Source organism: Prionailurus viverrinus, chromosome D2 (assembly GCF_022837055.1).
Source record: "Prionailurus viverrinus isolate Anna chromosome D2, UM_Priviv_1.0, whole genome shotgun sequence".
NCBI classification, from domain to species: Eukaryota; Metazoa; Chordata; class Mammalia; order Carnivora; family Felidae; genus Prionailurus; species Prionailurus viverrinus.
The window spans coordinates 83,052,806-83,072,593 of NC_062571.1; the positions used below are offsets into that span (position 1 = coordinate 83,052,806).

Genomic DNA, 19,788 nt, shown 5'->3' on the forward strand with positions numbered 1-19,788 from the left:
AACAGAAGAGATCACAGAGAAGAATAAGTGAAACTTAATTCTACTACCTAAAAATAACTAGAAGGATCTGGATTTGCACACATGCACATATATACACATACACAAGTACACATGTATTCCCCTAAAAAATTCAACACAGGTGGGCCGCCTGCGTGGCTCAGTTTGTTAAGCGTCCGACTCTTGATTTTGGCTCAAGTCATGATCTCATGGTTCATGAGATCGAGCCGTGTCGGGCTCCGTGCTTTCAGCTTGGGGTTCTCTCTCTCTCCTCTCTCTCTCTGTCCCTCCTCTGCTTGTTCTCTCTCTCTCTCTCTCAAATTAAATCAATAAACATTAGCAAAAAAAGAAAAAAACGAACAGTTATATTCTTTATTTTACAGTCAGCTTCTGTGCGTAACATCTTGTTTTCTCACATGGGGCGATAGTCTTCTGCAACATACTTTCTCACAACCTCCACGGTGTTGTATCCTATGCTCCCCTGTCATTTACTGAGGTAGCAACCGTAGGTACTGACATCGATTATGTGCTTTCTCCACACAGAAGAGGCTTTACACAAAGCCTTTCCATGTGTTGTTAATCTTGGGTTCTGTTATTCGCCCACTTTTATGCTAAGTAACTCGTCCATGATAACTTAGCTGGTCGGTGGCAGTACTTTGAGACCAACCTGGGTTTTTAATTACAAAGAACATGCCACTGTGCTATACCAATGGGTAGTGGATTCTGTTCAGTTTTTATTATTATACAACACACTAGGACAAGTTTTTTGGTAGGTTAATTGTAGTATCTTGTCCTTATTTAGGTCATTAGGATAAACAGTGAAATAGATTTACCAGGTTTTACATTTTCTCTCTTTTTTTTTCTGTTTCATTTTTGTGTTTTCTTAAAAGATTTTAAACAAATAATACCCAGTTGTCCTCGAAGAGTCAAAGCAACCTTCTACCAAAGCATGTTGGTGTCTGTCTTCCCAAACTTTGCCAGTACTTGGAATTATTCCTTTACAGAACCTTGCTGATATGACTGGTGAACGGCATTTCTTTGTTACTGACAAGAACCCTCCTTCTAAGACTTCTTCATAGTTTTATTGACTATTTGTAAAACTAAATTTAAAAAAAATGTTAATTTATTTATTTTGAGAGCGAGCAAGAAAGCATGTGTATGCACAATTGGGGGAGGGGCGGAGAGAGAGCAGAGAGAGGAGAGAGAGAATCTCAAGCAGGCTGTGCACTTTTAGCCCGCAGAGCCAGTGTGGGGCTCAATCCCGTGAACCGTGAGATTGTGACTTGAGCTGAAATCAAGAGTCAGATGCTTAACTGACTGAGCCACCCAGGTGCCCCTGTAAAAGTAAATTTTTAGAAGAATATCTCTAGCGAGATATAATACCTGTACTATAAAGTTCGCCAGGTTCAGAGTGTTTAATTAAATGGTGTTCAGTGTCTTTACAGAGAGTTGTGTGACCATCATCATAGTGCAATTTTAGAAGTTCGATCACCCCTGTAAGCTCCCTGGTGCTCATTAACAGTCGTTTTGTGTCCCCACCCCAGCCCTAGGCAACCACGAATCTCCTTTCTGTGTCTATAGGTTGGCCTTTTCCAGGCATTTTATGTGGAGGAGATTGTACAATATGTGGCCTTTTGTGTCTGGCTCCTTTTACTTGGTATAATGTTTTCAAGGTTTATCAATACTGTAGCATTGGTCAGAGTTTCATTCCTTGTTATGGATGACTTCTATGGCGATCTTATATATTGTTTGTCCCTTCAGCAGGTGATGGGCATCTGGGTTTTTCCCCTGTTAGAGTATTAGGGATAGTGTTGCTATGATTCACGTACAAGATTTTGTGTTGGGGAGATATATATATATATATATATATATATATATATATATATATGTGTGTGTGTGTTGGATATATATATATATATATATATATATATATATATTCATTTATCTTGGGTATATATCTGGGAGTAGAAATGTAGAAATGCTGGATCATATGGTAACTGTGTTTAACATTTTCAGGAAATGCCAGGCAGTTTTTCAAAGTGGCTGTACCGATTTACATTCCCACCAGCATGATATGGGGGCTCCCATTTCTTCATATCCTGGCCAACACTTTTTGTTGTCTTTCCTTGGGATTCTAGCCATTTGAGTGGCTATGAAGCGAAAAACAACATTTTAAAGCATCATTTTGTTGGATGAGATTTTGGCCCATATTGTAGAATGGGCATTATCCAATATTCTAGTAGAGCTTAATGACCATTTAATGACCCTGCATCTAGGTACTGTCTTGAACACAGTGGATCATTTTGCTGTGTATCCCTAAACTCTTTCACTTGTGTTTTTCATTATAGCAAAATGTTTACTGATTTCATCCTAAATGTTCCCATGGGTTTGCTGACCATTCAGAAGCTGTACTGCTTGATTGAAATCATTCACAGTGACCTCTTCACACAGCATGGTGAGTAGAAGCCGGAGAATCATTAAATTGTCACATTATTCATTGTCTATAGACCTTGTCCCTTCTGAATTCTCTCCTCCATGCCAAAAGGAGTGGAGGTTGCAACCAATTAAAACAGCTCCATTACAAGACAGGAAGATTTAGCCCGTACAAGAGAATGGTAATTGACATACAGCGTAGGTGATAGATCATTGAGAGATGAAGGGAAAACCTTGTAGTTTGTAATTTAGGTCTACACCAAAGCCCTAAGATAATCAGCATACATTGTAGCCTTTAAGACATGTTATCATCTATCCTGGGGAGGCAATCACCTGCTTCCATTCAGATGATTGCAAAGAAAAATGTCAAGTTTTCTTTAAATTTAGAAATAATGGTTCTGTCTTCTCTTGAACTTTGCTTGCTTTGATAGGGTTTCTTCAAACCCTGCTCAAAGTAATAAGAATTTTAATGATTCCTCAACTCATTTATCCTGAGGAACACCTTATATTTCCTCATGTTATCTCCCTACCCTTTTTATTAATCATTTTCTTTCTATTTGGACAGATTGAATTAATATTTTACACTTGTCAAGCAGTTTTATTGAAGGCCTAAAACCTTTGCATAATTCCGCAACCTTCCTCATTTATTGGAGGCAAATGTACAGACTGTTGAGTGACATTCTGACTGAGAGGCACGGATTTACACTATTCTATTTGTGTCCAGACATTTGGCTGGTCCGTTTATTTTCTGTTGTCCTCATGTGTGGGGTTTCAGGGACGGTGCAGTCCTGGCCTGGGGTCTCCTCTTGAGCTACTGGCTGCACTGAGAACTCAGTGCGTGTCCAGATTAGTCCTTCGTACCTTCTGGACTACTGGACCCTCTGCTTCCCTGCTGGTTTTAACCTTATTTCTGGATTGAACTTTATAAAGGCACTGGAGTCTACATTTACAGTGAAGGCTTATGTTGAGAGAAAATGTTCAGACTTCATTTGAGATCAAGTGTTCTTTGTGAAAGAAAACACCAAACCAACAAACCAGTGGGTTTCTGCAGCCTTCCACATGTCTCTCTGTGGGCCACACGCCCGTTTCTCACTTGGGCAAATGAAAATCAGGTCTGTCGCCCTTGTTTGGGACTCAAAGCACATGAATCTCCTTTATTTAGACACTAATCTCGACTGTCCATTCTTCAGGGTCTCATTGGAGGGCTGGGTCTTGAATTATTCACATCCTCCAGGTGTCTTCTAAAGCTTGGTGAAATATGGTCTTCAAGGAAGGTTGAGGGTGGGGGTGATGGGTGGGGACACCTGCTTTGTTTTCCTTCCACACTGACTACACTTTACACCAGAGCAAATAAAATCCCCCAGAAGTTTTCTATTTGGATCATATTAGGGAGGTTACTGACGTCCCTTCTCCTGACCATCCAGCCCGAAGGAAGACAGACAGACAGACAGACAGACAGACACACACACACACACACACACACACACACACTGCTGCCATCACCACCCCTGAGGTAAACCGGTTCACTGAATTACCAATTAACATTAGTAACAATTGTCAACAATTGATTGTACTTGACTTCTATTGACTGTTGATACAGGGAAGACTTCCCTCTATTTCATTTGTAATTTCTATCGCAGAACTTTTTCCGCATATCCCTTGGCTCTCTTTGGATAAGGACCTGAAACATAAATGGTTCAATCAAAAACCTTTAAAATGGGAATTCTTTTAAGAATACATTTCAAGGGGGGCGCCTGGGTGGCTCAGTCGGTTAAGCAGCCGACTTCGGCTCAGGTCACGATCTCACCGTCCATGAGTTCGAGCCCCGCATCGGGCTCTGTGCTGACAGCTCGGAGCCTGGAGCCTGTTTCAGATTCTGTGTCCCCCTCTCTCTGACCCTCCCCCGTTCATGCTCTGTCTCTCTCTGTCTCAAAAATAAATAAACGTTAAAAAAAATTTTTTAAAAAAAGAATATATTTCAAGGGAATGTTTTCTTCTATTGGAACTTAGCTAGTAGAAAGCTTGAAGGGGCTCTTCTTTATTTTTGGTAATTGTGTCAGCCTAGGTGTTTGGTAATTGTGTTTCTCTTCTTTACTGTGCCCTGTTTCTGTTTTCACTCTTGTTCCGTAAGTCTTTTATCACGGACTGCCTCAAGTCCTGTTTTGGAAGCCTTTGCAGCATAGAATTAATTATTAACCTAGAATCTTTTTAAGTACAAAGTTAGGAACTTAATTTTCGTAGCAGGTTGCACCCAACATAGAAAATGAGGTTGAGTGAAACATGTGAATCTGGAATGGTCGTGCATCACATGAGCCACAGTTAACCCGAAGCCTCGTGTCTTAGAAGTGGCTCCCCAGCTCCCCAGTCAGTAGACCTTGTTTAAGCCACCATTGGCAATCCAAACACCCTCCCTGATGCTCATGGGCTGTCCCCAAAGTGTTTCAGAATGTGTCGTCCAATGTGAAAAAGGCCCTTCTTGGGGGGAGCCTGGGTGGCTTAGTCTGTTAAGCATCTGACTTCAGCTCAGGTTGTGATCTCACAGTCCATGAGTTCAAGCCCCGCGTCAAGGCTCTGTGCTGACAGCTCGGAGCCTGGAGCCTTCTTCTCATTCTGTGTCTCCCTCTCTCTCTGCCCCTTCCCTGCTTGTTCTGTCTCTCTCTCTCTCTCTCTCTCTCTCTCTCTCTCTCTCTCTCTCAAAAAGGCATAAATAAACATTAACAAAAAAGAAAAAAAGAGGGCTCGCTTACAGGCTTTGAGTGTTAAGAATCTTTCTGAAAAGATTCTTGGCCAAGATAACCTGGATTTTCCTCATCTGCAAGCTCCCAGTTTCTTCAGAGCAGACCTGTAGCCGTCTTACATCCTCGTCAGGAAAGACTTATCGGTGGAAGTCTTCCGGTTGGTCTGTTCTTACAAAGGTGGCATTACTTTTGCAAGATACTGTGTGCCACGTTTGGCATAAATAGTTAAAGCCAAAGTAATTTTTGATGAGATATGATGGCCCTGATTTTCCTGCTTTGTTCCACTTCTTGTTAATTTGTAACAATGGTCTTTGTCTGTGTGGGCTTCCTGGTCCCAGCGGAACCAGTCAGACCAACTTCCCACGGGTCCAGAGTTCTAGAACTGGGTGTAACTAGAGTTAGCCGGACAGGTCCCTGGGTGTGCTAGCCCTTTGGAAACATTCTCTTGGGGATGTGGTCAGAGTGCACCAGTGTGTGGCTCCACCAGGTTTCCTGGTGGGGGCTCCGCGGCGTGTCTTTGCTCACCAGCACGTGTGTTGGCTCCGTTGCTTTGCTCTAAAACACCGCTTTCCTCCTCCCCCCGATGGCAAATACGTTCCATGGTTGTACGAGTCCCCCTTCGTTGGGAGTGACCAGCTGATCCGCGTACGGCAAGGCCCGCAGTGAATACTGCCACTAGAATTGCTTCTCTGCACGGAGGCCTTCGGGGCCACGTGTGGGTCCCGGGAGACGGAGGCTCACAGTGCCCTGTTGTTTCAGTCTTGCTTCCCCAGCTGCTGCTTCTCTATACTGTAAAGGACACGGAGACTGAGGACACACCCAGCTGAGTCTGCTAGACTCTAGCAGGAGATGTGTCTTCTGGCAAAGAGGCTTGTTTGGCCCCAACCGGTGTGGACGCAGCAGCTGCCGTCACGGTCACTGCCCACTCCCGGGTGCCCCGACTGCAGTGCTCCCTCTGGGTCGGGGCCTTGTGGTTCCTGCTGTTTCTGCAGCTACCGCCCTGGTGGAAGGAAATGGGAGGTCTTCCCGGAGCTAGCCCTCCCCCCGCCCGTCTCCCGTTGCCTCGTGGCTCGTTGGCAGAATCCGGGAATAGTGTGCATTACAGTTGTGAGAGTGGCTGTGGATTTGTTCTGACTTCTGTACGGGGGAGGCCCTGCTCACCATGTCGAGATCTCCCCCAAGTATAAGAAGGCTTTTCAGGAGCTGTAGTCCACACTACATGTGCCCACACCGATGGCCACGGCGGGGGTCTGTCACACGGTCGGCTGAGAAAGCCAGTGCTGCACCAGGCCCTCTGGAGACTCGACTCCTCCCAGCGCACGGCTGCATGTCAACACCATCGGCCTTTACTCCGAGTGCACGGCCCTCTCCTTTAACTTCGACTTGCAAAACCATGAATGATGGTTTGCATCGTTTCTCCTACAAACGCTTTTACTTCCTCATTAATAACGAACTGTGGATTTCTGAAGGCCTGTCTGTGATGAGGGTGGGCGGTCTGCAAGAGGGCTCAGTGTGTGGGCTTTCTGATCAGACCGCTCGGGTTCAAATCCTGCCTCTCCTGCCTGCTAACTCAGGGACTTTCGAGAAGTGACGTGGCTTCAGCTTCCTCCCCTGCTTCGCTCTTGTTGCCTAAATCATACCCTCTGAAGATGAAAGTGTGCACGGTGCTGAGTTGACCTCTCACGTTTAAGGCACAATCGACGTTAGCCGTGTCTCTCATGTCTGTGGAGGGTTCAGTCGAAAAATGGCAGATAAGATCCTGCCCTCATGGGGGAGGGTCATCATCATGTCAAATATGAGCCAAGAGTCAGTAGACCTGGACCAACAAAAAATCAAGAGGGACTACAGAGAGCTTGCTCTGAGAGGTGCTCCAACGCCCCTGCAGGGAACACCCCCAGCCGCTCTCCTCCAGGCCTGCTTCTGCCACTCTCCACCATGGGAAACAAGTGCACATTTTTCTTCTTGGCTTTTTTGTTATCTGTGGTCTTTCCCTAGAGTGAGAGCTCCCCGAGCATGGCCTGCTTGTTCATGCTGTTACTGCCCAATCGCTGGCTCCTCGGACAGTGCCTGGCCCCAGGCGCACCTGCAGTGCGTATTTATTGCCTGAACAGAAACGGACATGAATATCCCAATCGTGCGCTGCTTTTCTCAGGGAGCAGCACAGAGAAGGAAGCATGACCAGCTGCATACATTTGCAATTCACTCGGTGTAGGGGGAGGAGAGGTTTTGTGTTTGCTCGGGGAAGCTGGCTGTCTCTGCTAGCCTTGGCTCTGCATGGATTGATCATGGAGCAGGAAGGAGTTGTCTTGAGGACGAGTGACATCGGGAGACATGGGAAAGGAAGACTCGTGAGTGACTGAAGACGTAGAGGGTCATCTGTGAGCAGTTTTGTAAAATGAAGATCATCTGTTTTGCTTCTGATTTAGCACTTCCTCGGTTCTGTGGAAATGGGAGGTGGGGGAAGGGACACTTCAACTCTGCTTCTGGATTCAAGATAGCTTTTTGTTCGCATTATAGAAATGCTTAGTCCTGTAGAAGCATGGAGAGAAGAGGGTCACAAACGCCTGTGTGCACTCCTCACTGGGCTTCCGAAGGTCTCAAGTCCCGTTCAGTCTTGTTTTTGTCTCTGTGCTCCTCCCCCACATATTCTGAGGCAAATCCCGGCCACCATAGCATGTCATTAGGATGTCTCTTTCAAAAGCATGGTGGTATTCAGAGAGCAAATGACTTTGTTTCGGGAAAGGCAGGGTGTGCAGACGGGCTGGTTCCCCGGGCCGGTGTCTCAACTCCACCTTGGATGTCCCCACTCCTGCTCCCGAGTGGAGGCGAAGGGCGTCGGACTCCTCAGCATGCTGTGCACGGGAGTCAATGAATGGGCAGTAATGGCTTCCAAGCGTTGTCTCACGATGTGACTTGACTACTTGAAAGCTGGTTAAATAGATTATGTGCTTCACAAAAAGATGACTCTTGCATATAATCTGTGGTGTGGAGTGAGCAGATTTTCAAAGCAAGATACAAAGAGACGGAAAGGTCAGAGCTTCATAATTTGTGCATTTGTAGCTTCGTTCCCCTGTGATTACATTGTTGCCCACATATCTGACAAAAGCTGTGAAAATTAAAGCTTCAATCCTATTATAGAAATGAAAAGTTTCAATGTAATTAAATTAAAATAAACACTAAGACACCAAGGTTTGGGATTTCTGCTCACAGAAATGTTTTACATTAATGTTAAAGCAGTGAGGAAAAAAGGAATCAACCAGATAGCATTAACTTTCAAATTAGTCAAGAGCATTGGACGTATTTGCAAGGTGCCTTTGTGTTAAGGTGAGGGAGCTTCTGAAATGCACGCCCTTACCCACATGGGTTCCTCTCCGCCGTGGATCTGAACCAGAGACCTTTGGGAAAGTTCATTCCAATGATCACCACATCATTTTCTTCATCTTTCAGGAGCTAGCCCTTCCATATTCCCATGTTGAAAGCAACCAAACCAATGGAGAGATTTTCTTTAGAGTTTACTATGAATTTACCATTGTGTCTTAAACTCGTTTTTAGAGGGTAGTGCAAGATTGGAAGAGTAGAGATTTAAAGATTTAGTGGAAAGATAATCCCCTTATGGTCTTGACAGTAGTTTAATACTCTTGCTGGATTATGTTGTTTTGAGCTCTCTATTCACTGGCACCCCTCTGTTTGTTTTTCATTTTGGGGTTTGTTTTTTCCCCCTGATGGTTGGAATCTGGTAGTGAGTAGGAATGGGAAACGTGCCAGTCCCTTATTTTCTGGCCATTCCCATGGCTGTTTCTTTCAATATAGTGAACAGGCTCCTTTTAGACAGTGTTCATCAGCCTCATAAAACTTCATTTGTGTTTCATTTTTGAACAATACAGCGCTTCTTCAAAATGTAGGCCTAAAGAACTTAAATTATCTTCCTCATTCTTATTTTCAAGGTGAATGATTCTTCCAGTTATCAAGCAGAGTGAAACTCTCCTTTTTAATAGTAGAAACATTAGTTACAGCAGCCCTTTGAAATCTGAGGGCAAAGGCTCAGATACCTGTTGGGACCAGCTATTAGGAAATATTGAAGTCAGATTTCTAGACTATTTTTGTTGTGATTAATCCCAGTTATAAAATTCATATTTCTTAAAACCACTCTATTAATCAATTTCTTTTGCCTTAAATTGTAGAAAGAATAGCTATATGTTTAATATAGATTTATAATAAAATATACCTTCTTAATGCTTTTGATCCATAAACAAAAAATCTCTTGAGCTTCTCCACTGTGGAAAATGGATAGGTATTTCTCTTTATTGAAGGGATCTTAAACCCAGAGCTACTCTATAGTAGTTTTGTTAACTTGAGGGATATTGTACAGAAAGAAAAATTGGGGTTGCGGCTATCATGTACCATAATCACATAACGTACCACGCATAGAGCAGTCCAGAATACTTAACTAGGTAATTGTGCTGGCTGACTTCTAAGGAATGTTACTGGCTTTGAACCCCAAAGACTGGTTCTTGAAATAATAGTGGAATGTGAAATCATTTTCTTCTCTTCTGTTTTTGAGAATATTTTAATATTTATCTGTAAAGTACTATACCTTTTTCATATCTCATTCTATATATCACTGTGTATCATTCATTATATGAGCATCTGAAAGCACTGTTTGTTAAAACAGCACAACCTAGGAGGGTCAACTCAATTTCTTAATTATAATTTGCTGAACACCTACCATGTGCTCAGCACTGTTGGATAGCAAGTTTGATTCCTCTGAGAGGCTTCAGAGCCATCAGCTTAAAAATGTGTAATTGGAAAAGAGTAATTCTCCTAATTTACAGATAAGGAAGGGCCCAGGAGTTAAACCACAAATCCAAATCTGTAAGCAAAATCCCAGTCAGGGAGCTGTCCACCACTCTGGTGCTGATTAAGGGGTTGTCTTATTAAAAATCCATCACCCACTCAAACTGTTTCACACCCACTATATGAGTAATGCATTCTGAATACCGAATTTACTTCAGATGCCATATGGAACAAGACAAAACACAAATACATGAATAGATGAACACATAAATAAATGTAAACACGCATAAACAAACAAGTAGAAACACAGCACTGTGCTTGTGGAATTTTCATACTTTTTTCTTCTTTTTCACGGTAGGGACTCTTATCTGTGATCAGATTGGTGGTGCCAACAGTTCCTCATGGTGTAGTTGGTCCAGCCTTTATCACAGTTGATTCTCTGTCCTGCACCCACCCTCTGAGTGGGCTCCTTTCCCTATTGTTTGATGTTGGGAACAAGGAAAGCAATCTTAGAAGAGGCTGCCTTGAATCTCCGATATCTAGTAATGCTCACAGAAGGCACCACGATGGCATGCCTCTGAGTCTCTGCAGTTCATGGTTCCTTCCAAGCCCTGTGAGATTAGCTCTGTGCCTGTGTGATATGGTACCTACAGCAACTTGTCTGTAACAGTTGGAGGAGCCCAGGTCAGCCTGTCCACTCCTAGGTTTTCCTTTAAGATCCCATTTTATTTTTGTTGCATAAACCCTTCCCTGAGTACATAGACTATCCTTGAGGATGGAGTGGATCAGACCTTACGGTTTCGACACTATGACTGGTACTTCCAACGTAATCTTTTAACTTTTTCATCTACTTGTAAATGGGAATCATTTGTGATTTTTCTCTGTTGGTGGTTCTTTCATTCCTTCTGAAAAATTATTACTGCAATACTAATGAATGTTTAACCCCTATTATTAAACTTCTCAAAACTGAGGGATCTAAAATATCTGCTGCTCTATTCCTTCTTCCAAAAAGATGACTCTTTCTTTCTTTCTTTCTTTCTTTCTTTCTTTCTTTCTTTCTTTTCTTTCTTTCTTTCTTTCTTTCTTTCTCTTTTTCTTTCTTTCTTTCTCTTTCTTTCTCTCTTTTCTTTTCTCTTTTCCTTCCTTCCTTCCTTCCTTCCTTCCTTCCTTCCTTCCTTCCTATCTATCTATCTATCTATCTATCTATCTGACAGAGTGACAAGAGAGCTTGCATGCATGCAATTGAACGGGGTGGGGGGCAGAGGGAGAGAGAGACTCTTAAACAGACTATCTATCTATCTGACAGAGTGACAAGAGAGCTTGCATGCATGCAATTGAATGGGGTGGGGGGCAGAGGGAGAGAGAGACTCTTAAGCAGACTATCTATCTGACAGAGTGACAAGAGAGCTTGCATGCATGCAATTGAACGGGGGTGGGGGGCAGAGGGAGAGAGAGACTCTTAAGCAGACTCCATGCCCAATGTGGAACCCAAAGCAGCTCAGTCTCATGACCATGAGATCATGACCTGAGCCAAAACCAAGATTTGGGCACTTAGCTGACTGAACCACCCAGGCACCCTTATGACACATTTTTTATTATGTCTAGTGATTTCATCCAGAAGACATCTTTGATCAGCTTCTTTTCCCATTGCTATACAGTCTCTATGCTGCCACGTCCTCCTTCCAATTTTCAATAAATTAAATTCTTTTAATCTCTATGTCATCCTCTCAGTTAAGATTCTGTGACATTGGGCAGAAAGTTCACATGCAGATTATCTTATTTCTGATAGTTCCAGCCCTCAGGTGAGTGGTGCTGAGGAGCTTCTGACCAAAACACTGACAAAGAAACTACAGCTCAAAAAGGAAAAGTGACATACTTAGAGTTAGTCCGTGTGAATGGATTCTCCTCATACTACCAATGTTTATGGCTTGCTGCCTTAAAATGATGCTTGGAAAAACGTAATCTGCACTTGACATGTAAAGATACCCGAGCCACACATGTTTACGTGCACGTGCACATGTATGGATCATTTATTCTAAGGAGCTCTATCTCCGGGATCAGACCCCTAATTCTGGCTCGGCTGCTTAGTGGTGCAATCCCCGCATGTCCCTTTACTCTGGCTCCTGGCACCCCATCTGTCAATCTGGACATAAGTAGATGGCTCCCGTGATCCCTTCTGTTGATGGCTCCATTTTCTGCATTTCTGTTGTTTGAAGACTTATATGGAGGGAGAAAATCATTTGAACCAATTGAATCATGAGGGCACAGAGTTCTTAGAGAGTTGGAAAATAAGATGAGTGTCTGTAACAAATGAGTAACCAGCACCCCCCATTTATATAGCTCCTACTGTTTAATTCTCATTAAAAGTGTTAATCTGGATCTCAGTTCTATGTAACAGGCTCAAGGTTATTAAATGCACTTTATGGATCATTTGTTTAATGTGACCAAACTAAAAATTAAGCAGCACATTATTCAGTGTTCATAAAACGAATGTTTTAAATGGACAAATTCATTCTCGAATTTGCATCTTGCCTTAATGTAGAGCTGTAATGGGGTTATAGACGGATATTCTACTTGGACATTTATAAGCTGATGATGCCTTTTGAATACCTTTTATAAAGATTAATATTTTTTACTTTGTGCCCATTACCAGAGCATTAATCATCATGGCTTCAGCCTGCACAGCTGAGGACGAACAGATGTCGAATTATTGCTGTCTGTAATCATAGTGGATCACACTGGGAGAGGCGGGTGGAGCAGGGTGGCTGGGACCTCTGATCCCCACAGCTGATTTGTGTGAAGTCTGGGTCCACCGGGCTTGCCTGCCCCTTCCTGGCAGTCTGCACTGGGCTGACTGCGCTCCCCTCTTCCGGTGGGGAAGATCAGGAGAGCCGTGCCAGCTAGTTCTGGCCTCCCTGTGGGTCGTATCTCTGCCTCGACTCAGCCTAACAGGCAGTAGCAACCCTGCGGTCACATACACGTGAAGGCAGATCTGATAGGAGAAATCTGCTATGGCCTCGATTCTCCTTCCGTTGACGAACACCAGTTCATTAAGATGAGAATCACACATTAAGATGAGAATTAAGATGAGGTCTTTAACATCTGCCTCCTAGCATGCTCTGAGACCCTGCTGTCCAACACAAATAGAATGTGAGCCACATATGCAATTTATAACTTTCTAGAGGCCACATTAAAAAAAAAAGTACAACACAGTTGCTGAAATTAATTTTAATGATTTATCTAAAATACCATCTGAACATGACTTCAATCTAAATATTACTAATGACATAGTTTTTCATTCCTTTTTTCCACACTGGGCCTCTGAAATCCAGTGCAGTTTTTGACGCCTACAGCCCATCTCAATTTGGATGCTAGATTTTCATCAGGGATCCTTAATCTGCATTTTTCACATTTAATAAAATTTACCGCTGAGAAGTGAATTCACACACCCAACTTGTTCCAGGTGTTCCATACCATTGTTTCCAATAAGCAAGTGTCATTTTTTTCATTTACATCTAAATTACTTAAAAATTAACTGAAATGGAAAATTCCATCTCTCAGTGCTACCTGCTGTATTTCAAGTGGTCACCAGCTCCCCTCTTGGATAGGGCAGCTCGAAGGCGTTAGTCTTTGTGTACTTTTTGTTGAAAAGACTAACTTTGTATGATGATTTTATTTCTAGCACTTGTATTGGCAGCTGTCATTTATTAAATGTTCCCATTTGCCAAATGCACACATTATACCATATGATTCTCACCATGAACCTCACAGGTAAACAGCCCCATTTTGCAGATAAGAAAAATTAAGGCTTAGAGAGTTTTTTTTTTTTATTTTTAAAATGTTTATTTAGTTTTGAGAGTGCGAGAGAGAGGCAGAGAGAGAGGGAGACACAGAATCTAAAGCAGGCTCCAGGCTCTGAGCTGTTGGCACAGAGCTGGACACAGGGCTCGAACTCGCGAGCTGTGAGATCATGACCTGAGCCGAGGTCAGATGCTTAACTGACTGAGCCACCCAAGTGCTCCAAGGCTTAGAGAGTGTTAAGTAACTTGCCCAAGACCCAAAGCAGGGAGTGAGCAGGGTGGATTTTATTGTTTCTTGATCTGTGTGGGGAAACTGGACCTTGAAGAGAGTCCGGTGTCCCAAAATTGAAGAGTGACCCTGGTCCCTAAGCTTCTAGTCAAATATTTATTGTAGCTGTTTTCCAAGTGATTAGTTGTGGGTAGTTTATTTAAAATGTGTTTTCTGTTAAAAATACAAGAGTTTATTTGTTTGTGGGGGGTTTGCCAGTTTCCCAGGCCATCTGCCTTGGACCTAATTGGACTGTTGGCATGAATCATGGGACAGAAATGGCACTTAGTTCAGGGGGAATGGTATTCAGGACACTGAGTTGGGACATTCAGAATATGACAGGAGATCCCTGTTTCTCAGCTGCCAGAGACTTCATCTGATGCTTTAAAATTGTTCATCGAAAGCATGAGTGTGTATGGGTGTGTGTGCATATAGTGTGTGGGTGGGCGCGTATGGTGTGTGTGTGGGTGTGTAGTGTGTGGGTGTGTGTAGTGAGTGTGGTGCGAGTGCGTATATTGTGCGGTGTGTGTGAGCGTGTGTGTGCTGTACTGTCCTCTGTGCTCTTGAGTTTTGGACTTGACGTCGGGGTAGAAGCTGAGAGGCGTGGGTGTTAGGTAGGGCGTGTGCCCACCGCTTCTGGAAGAGACTCAACAGTTGACCAAAATGTGGACCAAGAGGTCCCTCTTGGGGACCGTCTCCCTCTGGAAGACGAGTGTTGGGAGGCCAGTGTGGGTGTGCTTTGGTGGGGGGGGGGGGTGTCACACTGGGAGGGGACTGGCTTCTCACTGCACACCTGTCCTCAGATACTGTGTGCCTATAGTTGCACGTGGCCCCCACCGGCTCTCGCACATGCGCTCGCACACGCGCATGTGTGTCTGCACACTCCTGTCCTGACAGCCTTGGACACTGTCCAGTGAAACTGGGTCACCAGAAAGTGGGGAGAGATCTTGTTACGATGACGTCTTCCGAGGACAGGACAGGGCGGCTCGCACCGCAGGTCCCTCGTCACCCCTGAACGGGAGCCGGGCGCTGTGGTTTACAGATAAAGAACCAAGGATAGTGTGACAGCTGGCCTCCAAGGAGGAGCACGCACACTCAGGTCCTAGTTTATGTGTATGCGTGTGGCGGGGGGGGGGGGGGGGGGGCTCCCCTTGGTGAGAACAGGACCCCTTCTCACGGAGATTGCATTCCGGCATGGACAAAAGATGGCTGACCCAGGTGTCACAGCGGTCCACACGCCGGGCACCCGTGCCCGGGTCTGTCAATGAGTCCTGCCGGGGCCTACAGATCACGGGTCACAACGGGACGTGCTGATTGGTTTGCCTCCAGCTTTGGTCCCCCCGGCCTCTGAAGGTCTCTCGGGCATGGTCCTTCCTGGGGGCCTGGGACGTGCTTCTGGAGGATGCTGCTGTCCTGTGACCCTGTGTCCTTGGAGGCCTGCATGAGATGCCTGCTGAGGTCACTGTGGCCTCTGAGGACAGCCCGGGTGCCCAGGCACCCGTCTCCAGAGCTCTGTCCTGGGGCTGGAGTGTCGGAAGCCTTCCTGAGGTCCTTCTGCGAGCATTGTCTCCTTTCATTCTCCCCGCTCCCCTGTCTCCCCTTTCTCCTAAGCTCCCATGGATGCGGCGGGTGACAAAGGACTGACGAGCTGTGGAAACATCCAGCTTGCGGTTATGGGTCCATCAGAAGGATTCTAACAAAGGGGGTTTTATGTTCTCGGGGCTAAGAGAGTGAAATGTCTTCCGACGTGACAAAATGGCAGTGACGTTTCCCAAAGTTTGGTGGTTTCTCATCAAGAGGGGCTGGATGACAAAGGAACGCAGCTGACACGCAGACCCCAGGTTTGGGTAGCAGGTGGGCGTGCCCGGCACCAGGGAGCTGAAGATGGTGACAGCATCTCCTGTCGAAGATGAACAGGGCTGCCGTCACTTCTTCACCCCAGAGTAATTCTGACAAATGACACTCACACACTCAATTACCTCTGAGAACGGTGGAGTCAACAACTGCCTGTCCAGCATGACAGATAAATGGGGTGGGAAGAGATGGAACTCGGCCAGGGCATCCGGGTACCGGAGGCTGGCGGGCCATTTCGGCCATCTCTGGGGCCAGGGCTGTGTTCCTCTGGTTTTCTAAGACTGTTCGCAGACACACTCCTCCTCCCAACCTGGGCCGGTCTTCTCCCTCTGTTGGGTTCCTCCTCAGCTTGTTTGGTTTAGCTGAAAGTCATTTGTTTCCCTTAATCATGTTGTCAGAGTCCGGGGATTCCTGGCCGCAGCTTCTCCCTCAGATGTCTTGGAGATCTCCGAGATGGTGGCAGCGATACAGATGCCCCAATGGACAGGGGCGACCAAGGGCTTGGCCCCCCGGTGAGGGCGGTTAAGCTGGGTGATGGGTTTCAGGCTGAAGGGAACGAAGCCCATCATCCTGGTGACGTCTTGCCAGGGGCTGTGAAGATGGCCGCCAACAGGGCTGGACCTGGACGGGTTTGCCAGGAGACCTTCCAGTCTGTTGGGTTCTAGGAGGTTGCCGTGTAGTCTTTACCCTGGATGTGGTGTCGTGATTGAGGTCAGCACGCCAAGGGCTACCGAAGGTGGTTGCCATTTGTGAGCATTGAGGTTCTGTAGGAAAGACCCTGGGCTTTGGAGTGCTTGCGGGATGCGTGTGTTCAGTGGGTCAGCATTTGGGGCCGATGCATCTTCAGTCTGGGTTCACTGCCACGGGTAGTTTTCTTGTCGCGTTTCCCTGGCACTGGCTTGGGCCTTGGGCAGCTCTCGGACACCCGTGCAGGCTTCTGCACTGACAGCAGGTCTCGGCTCTTCGGAGCACTTCCCCTGTGAGTTTACGGGGCTCTGGTATTTGGGAGATGGTCTCCTTGGTGACTTCATCTGCTGACATCACAGGGAAGGTTGGCTGAGAAGGGGAGGGCCCCGACATCCGCGAACACAGACGTGGAAGGACTGTCATGGTCCCCACAGGACAGTGCCTTCTTCGCGTGCCATGTGTCTCACTGCCTGACCTCTGGTGAGTCCTGTCATTATAGCCAGTAAGGTGAGCCCGGCTGCTGCCCAGAAGATGCACAGCACGTTAGCACCTCATACGTTAAGTATTGATTACTCTTATTGTGAAGTCGACAAGTGAAATCATATAATCACTGGGCAAAACACTTTCTGGAAAAATGGAGTAGCTGTTGGTCCTTTTCAAGGGGATAAATCGTAACGGGATTTGCAAAAGCCTGAGCCTGAGCTTCGTACGTGCGGTTCCCTGGAAGGAGGTGGAACAGCAGAGTTTGTGCTGCTTCTGTGTGCTTGATGCTTCCCGCCTGCACCCCACTCCCACCTGCACCCCTGGGCCTTCATGACCGTGTACTCCTGGGAAAGTCTTCTACGTGGGTCGCAGCATACTTATGGGAGCCATTTCAACGCTGCATGCTCCTTTGTTTCTTCTGTTAAAAGAGTTCAGGAAACATTAGTGCGAAACATGCTTTTATGCGTCATTAACGTAAGCCCACCATGTGAAATCCTGAGACAAGCTAAGTATATCTAATGTTTGGGAGCACTGCTGTCTGTTCTGTCGTGCCCTGAATTTTAAAGGGGACGGCGGTGGCTGGGCTGGTTTCACAAGCAGAGCTGGGGTGGTGGGAACACGTCGCTCCTGTTGGGAGGGCAGGATGGTACCGGAGTTAACTGGGCTCCCCACCTGGAGGAGTAATTACGTTCCATCCTCAGTCTCCTTCATGTTCGTGTCCTTATTGTCCTTTAATTTTCTGAACATCCTTTTCTCTGCTCCCATCTGAAGCACAAGGGAAAATCCAGATGTTCCTTCGTCCCTACACCCCAGTGTCCCTCCATTACACAGCCGTGCTCCCGGGAGCTGTTTTCCATTTTTCGTCCCCGCTCAGCCATTCCAGGAAGCTGCCTCAGGGGGCTCTGTGTGCCTCTCACTGCCACGCCCCAAGCTTGTTCTGTCCCACCCATTCTTGCCACCGTATTTGGCCACCTTGATCACTGTGCTCCCTTGCTTGGGTGGCATCACTTGTCTGCCTCCTCCCACATCCTGGCTCTCTCCACCTTTGTGTCCTGCACATCTCCTGTTCTAACACCTACGTCCCGATGTTGGTCAGTTTTCTGCCCTTTTTGCATATTCCCTTTGATGGTCTTAGTGGCTTTCATTGCTGCCTAGAGGCTGGCGATCCTTTCATCTGTGTTTCTAAACCAGAAATAATGTCTAGAACCCTCTCTCCATTTGCCTAGTAGATGGGGCCACTTGGGTGTCCAACAGGCAACTCAGACTCCACTTGTCCCAAACTGAACCCTTGTCCTTTTCTCCCTCCTTTAAAAAATACCCTTCTCTTCTCACATTCCTCTCTTTGGATGGCATCATGTGGCTCCTTGGATGACACATCATTACCAGGACTTGGAGCGTTGTGTTTGACTCTCCTTTATCTGCCACCTTCCATCACCGAGCCCCGGGTCCAGCCTGCCTCCAGTTTTCTCTTGCTCAAGCCCTCTTTCAAACTCACCACTGCAGCCGGAGGTCAGGCCTTTACTGTTTCTTGCCTGGTCGATCGCAGTGGCTAACTGACGGTTTCTCTCCCTCCTGTCTCCGCTGCCCTACCCGTGCGCCATGCCAGAGGGACTCTCGCCTTTTGCTCTGATCACATCTCTCCCCGCCCCCATCAGCATGTTGGTTTTCCCAACTTTCTTGACCTTACCCATCATGTGCATGCTGGTATCCAGCTGCCTGTCTGGCCTTTTAGCCCTTTCCTCCTCTCCCCACCCTCCACCTGTGCATGTGTCTCTTGAATGTGTCATATGCTCCCGCCTGCCTGACTCTGTGTCCAGGTTTCTCATTCCTTGATTGCCTGCCCCATGCGGGAAATTGCCATTCCTCTTGCCAGCAGGTGAAGGTCCTGCCTCCTAAAGGAGGCCTCCCTGACTCATCTCCAAGCCAGTGCCTACTCCCTCACTTCTCTCTCTCTCTTTCACTTGCCTGTGCATTAGCTCAGGGGTCTGGGAGGCCAGAGAGAGGAGGCTGTGGCTCATCTCCTGGATCTATCGTAAGTCATAGGAGCGAGCACCTTGTCCTAAGCATCTAACCAGGCCTAAGCCTTCGTCCTTATCCTCGTGGGAGGAAGTACCCCGTACCCCAAACCTGTGAGTAGCTAGAGCCATCGTGTCCTTGTTAAGAGATGAGGAAGCCGAGTCTCAGGGGTATCAGGAGCTGCCCAACATGTCCCTGCCAGGAGGGGAGGAGAACTTGAACTCAGACGGCCTCTCTCCAGAGCCTGAGCTCTCAGCACCCCCGCAGACTGTCCCGATGCAGGTGTGAGCCCAGCAGAAGTTTGCCCAGAATGAGCAAAGATCAAGCGGGGAATTTAGTAAGTTGATGACCTGGCCTAGCTCAGAAACATTTATGAGGCATAAGGGACTAGAAGGAAACCACGCTTTGGTCCTCCTAGGAAAAAGTAAGAATAGCTGCAATTCAAAAAATATTTGTTGTGAGGAGTATTTCTTTTAAAGTTGTGAGTCAATGAATTTATACTTCAGCACAGAAAACCAGTCAAACCCCCCAGCATGTGTGCCTGTGTTTAGATCTGTGTGCACACCACGGGATGTACGTGAAAATGTGCTTCTATATGTTTGTGGGTTATTTATTGTGCATTTACAAGGAGACACACCCATAGATGTGTGCGCGTGTGTTTGTGTGTAAATTATTTCCATAGCGGTAGACACGATTTCTCCCCGCATCCCGCCATCTG

General features: G+C 46.2%; 1 protein-coding gene across 3 annotated transcripts in view; it reads left to right on the forward strand.

Moving 5' to 3' along the window:
* Positions 1 to 19,788, forward strand: part of DOCK1 (dedicator of cytokinesis 1) — a 531,871-nt gene that overhangs the window by 189,400 nt on the left and 322,683 nt on the right. For all 3 annotated transcript variants that reach the window (XM_047826036.1, XM_047826038.1, XM_047826037.1), the window contains exon 25: positions 2,346 to 2,452. In XM_047826036.1, the coding sequence (XP_047681992.1) occupies positions 2,346 to 2,452 (107 nt within the window). The remainder of the gene's footprint in view (positions 1 to 2,345; positions 2,453 to 19,788) is intronic.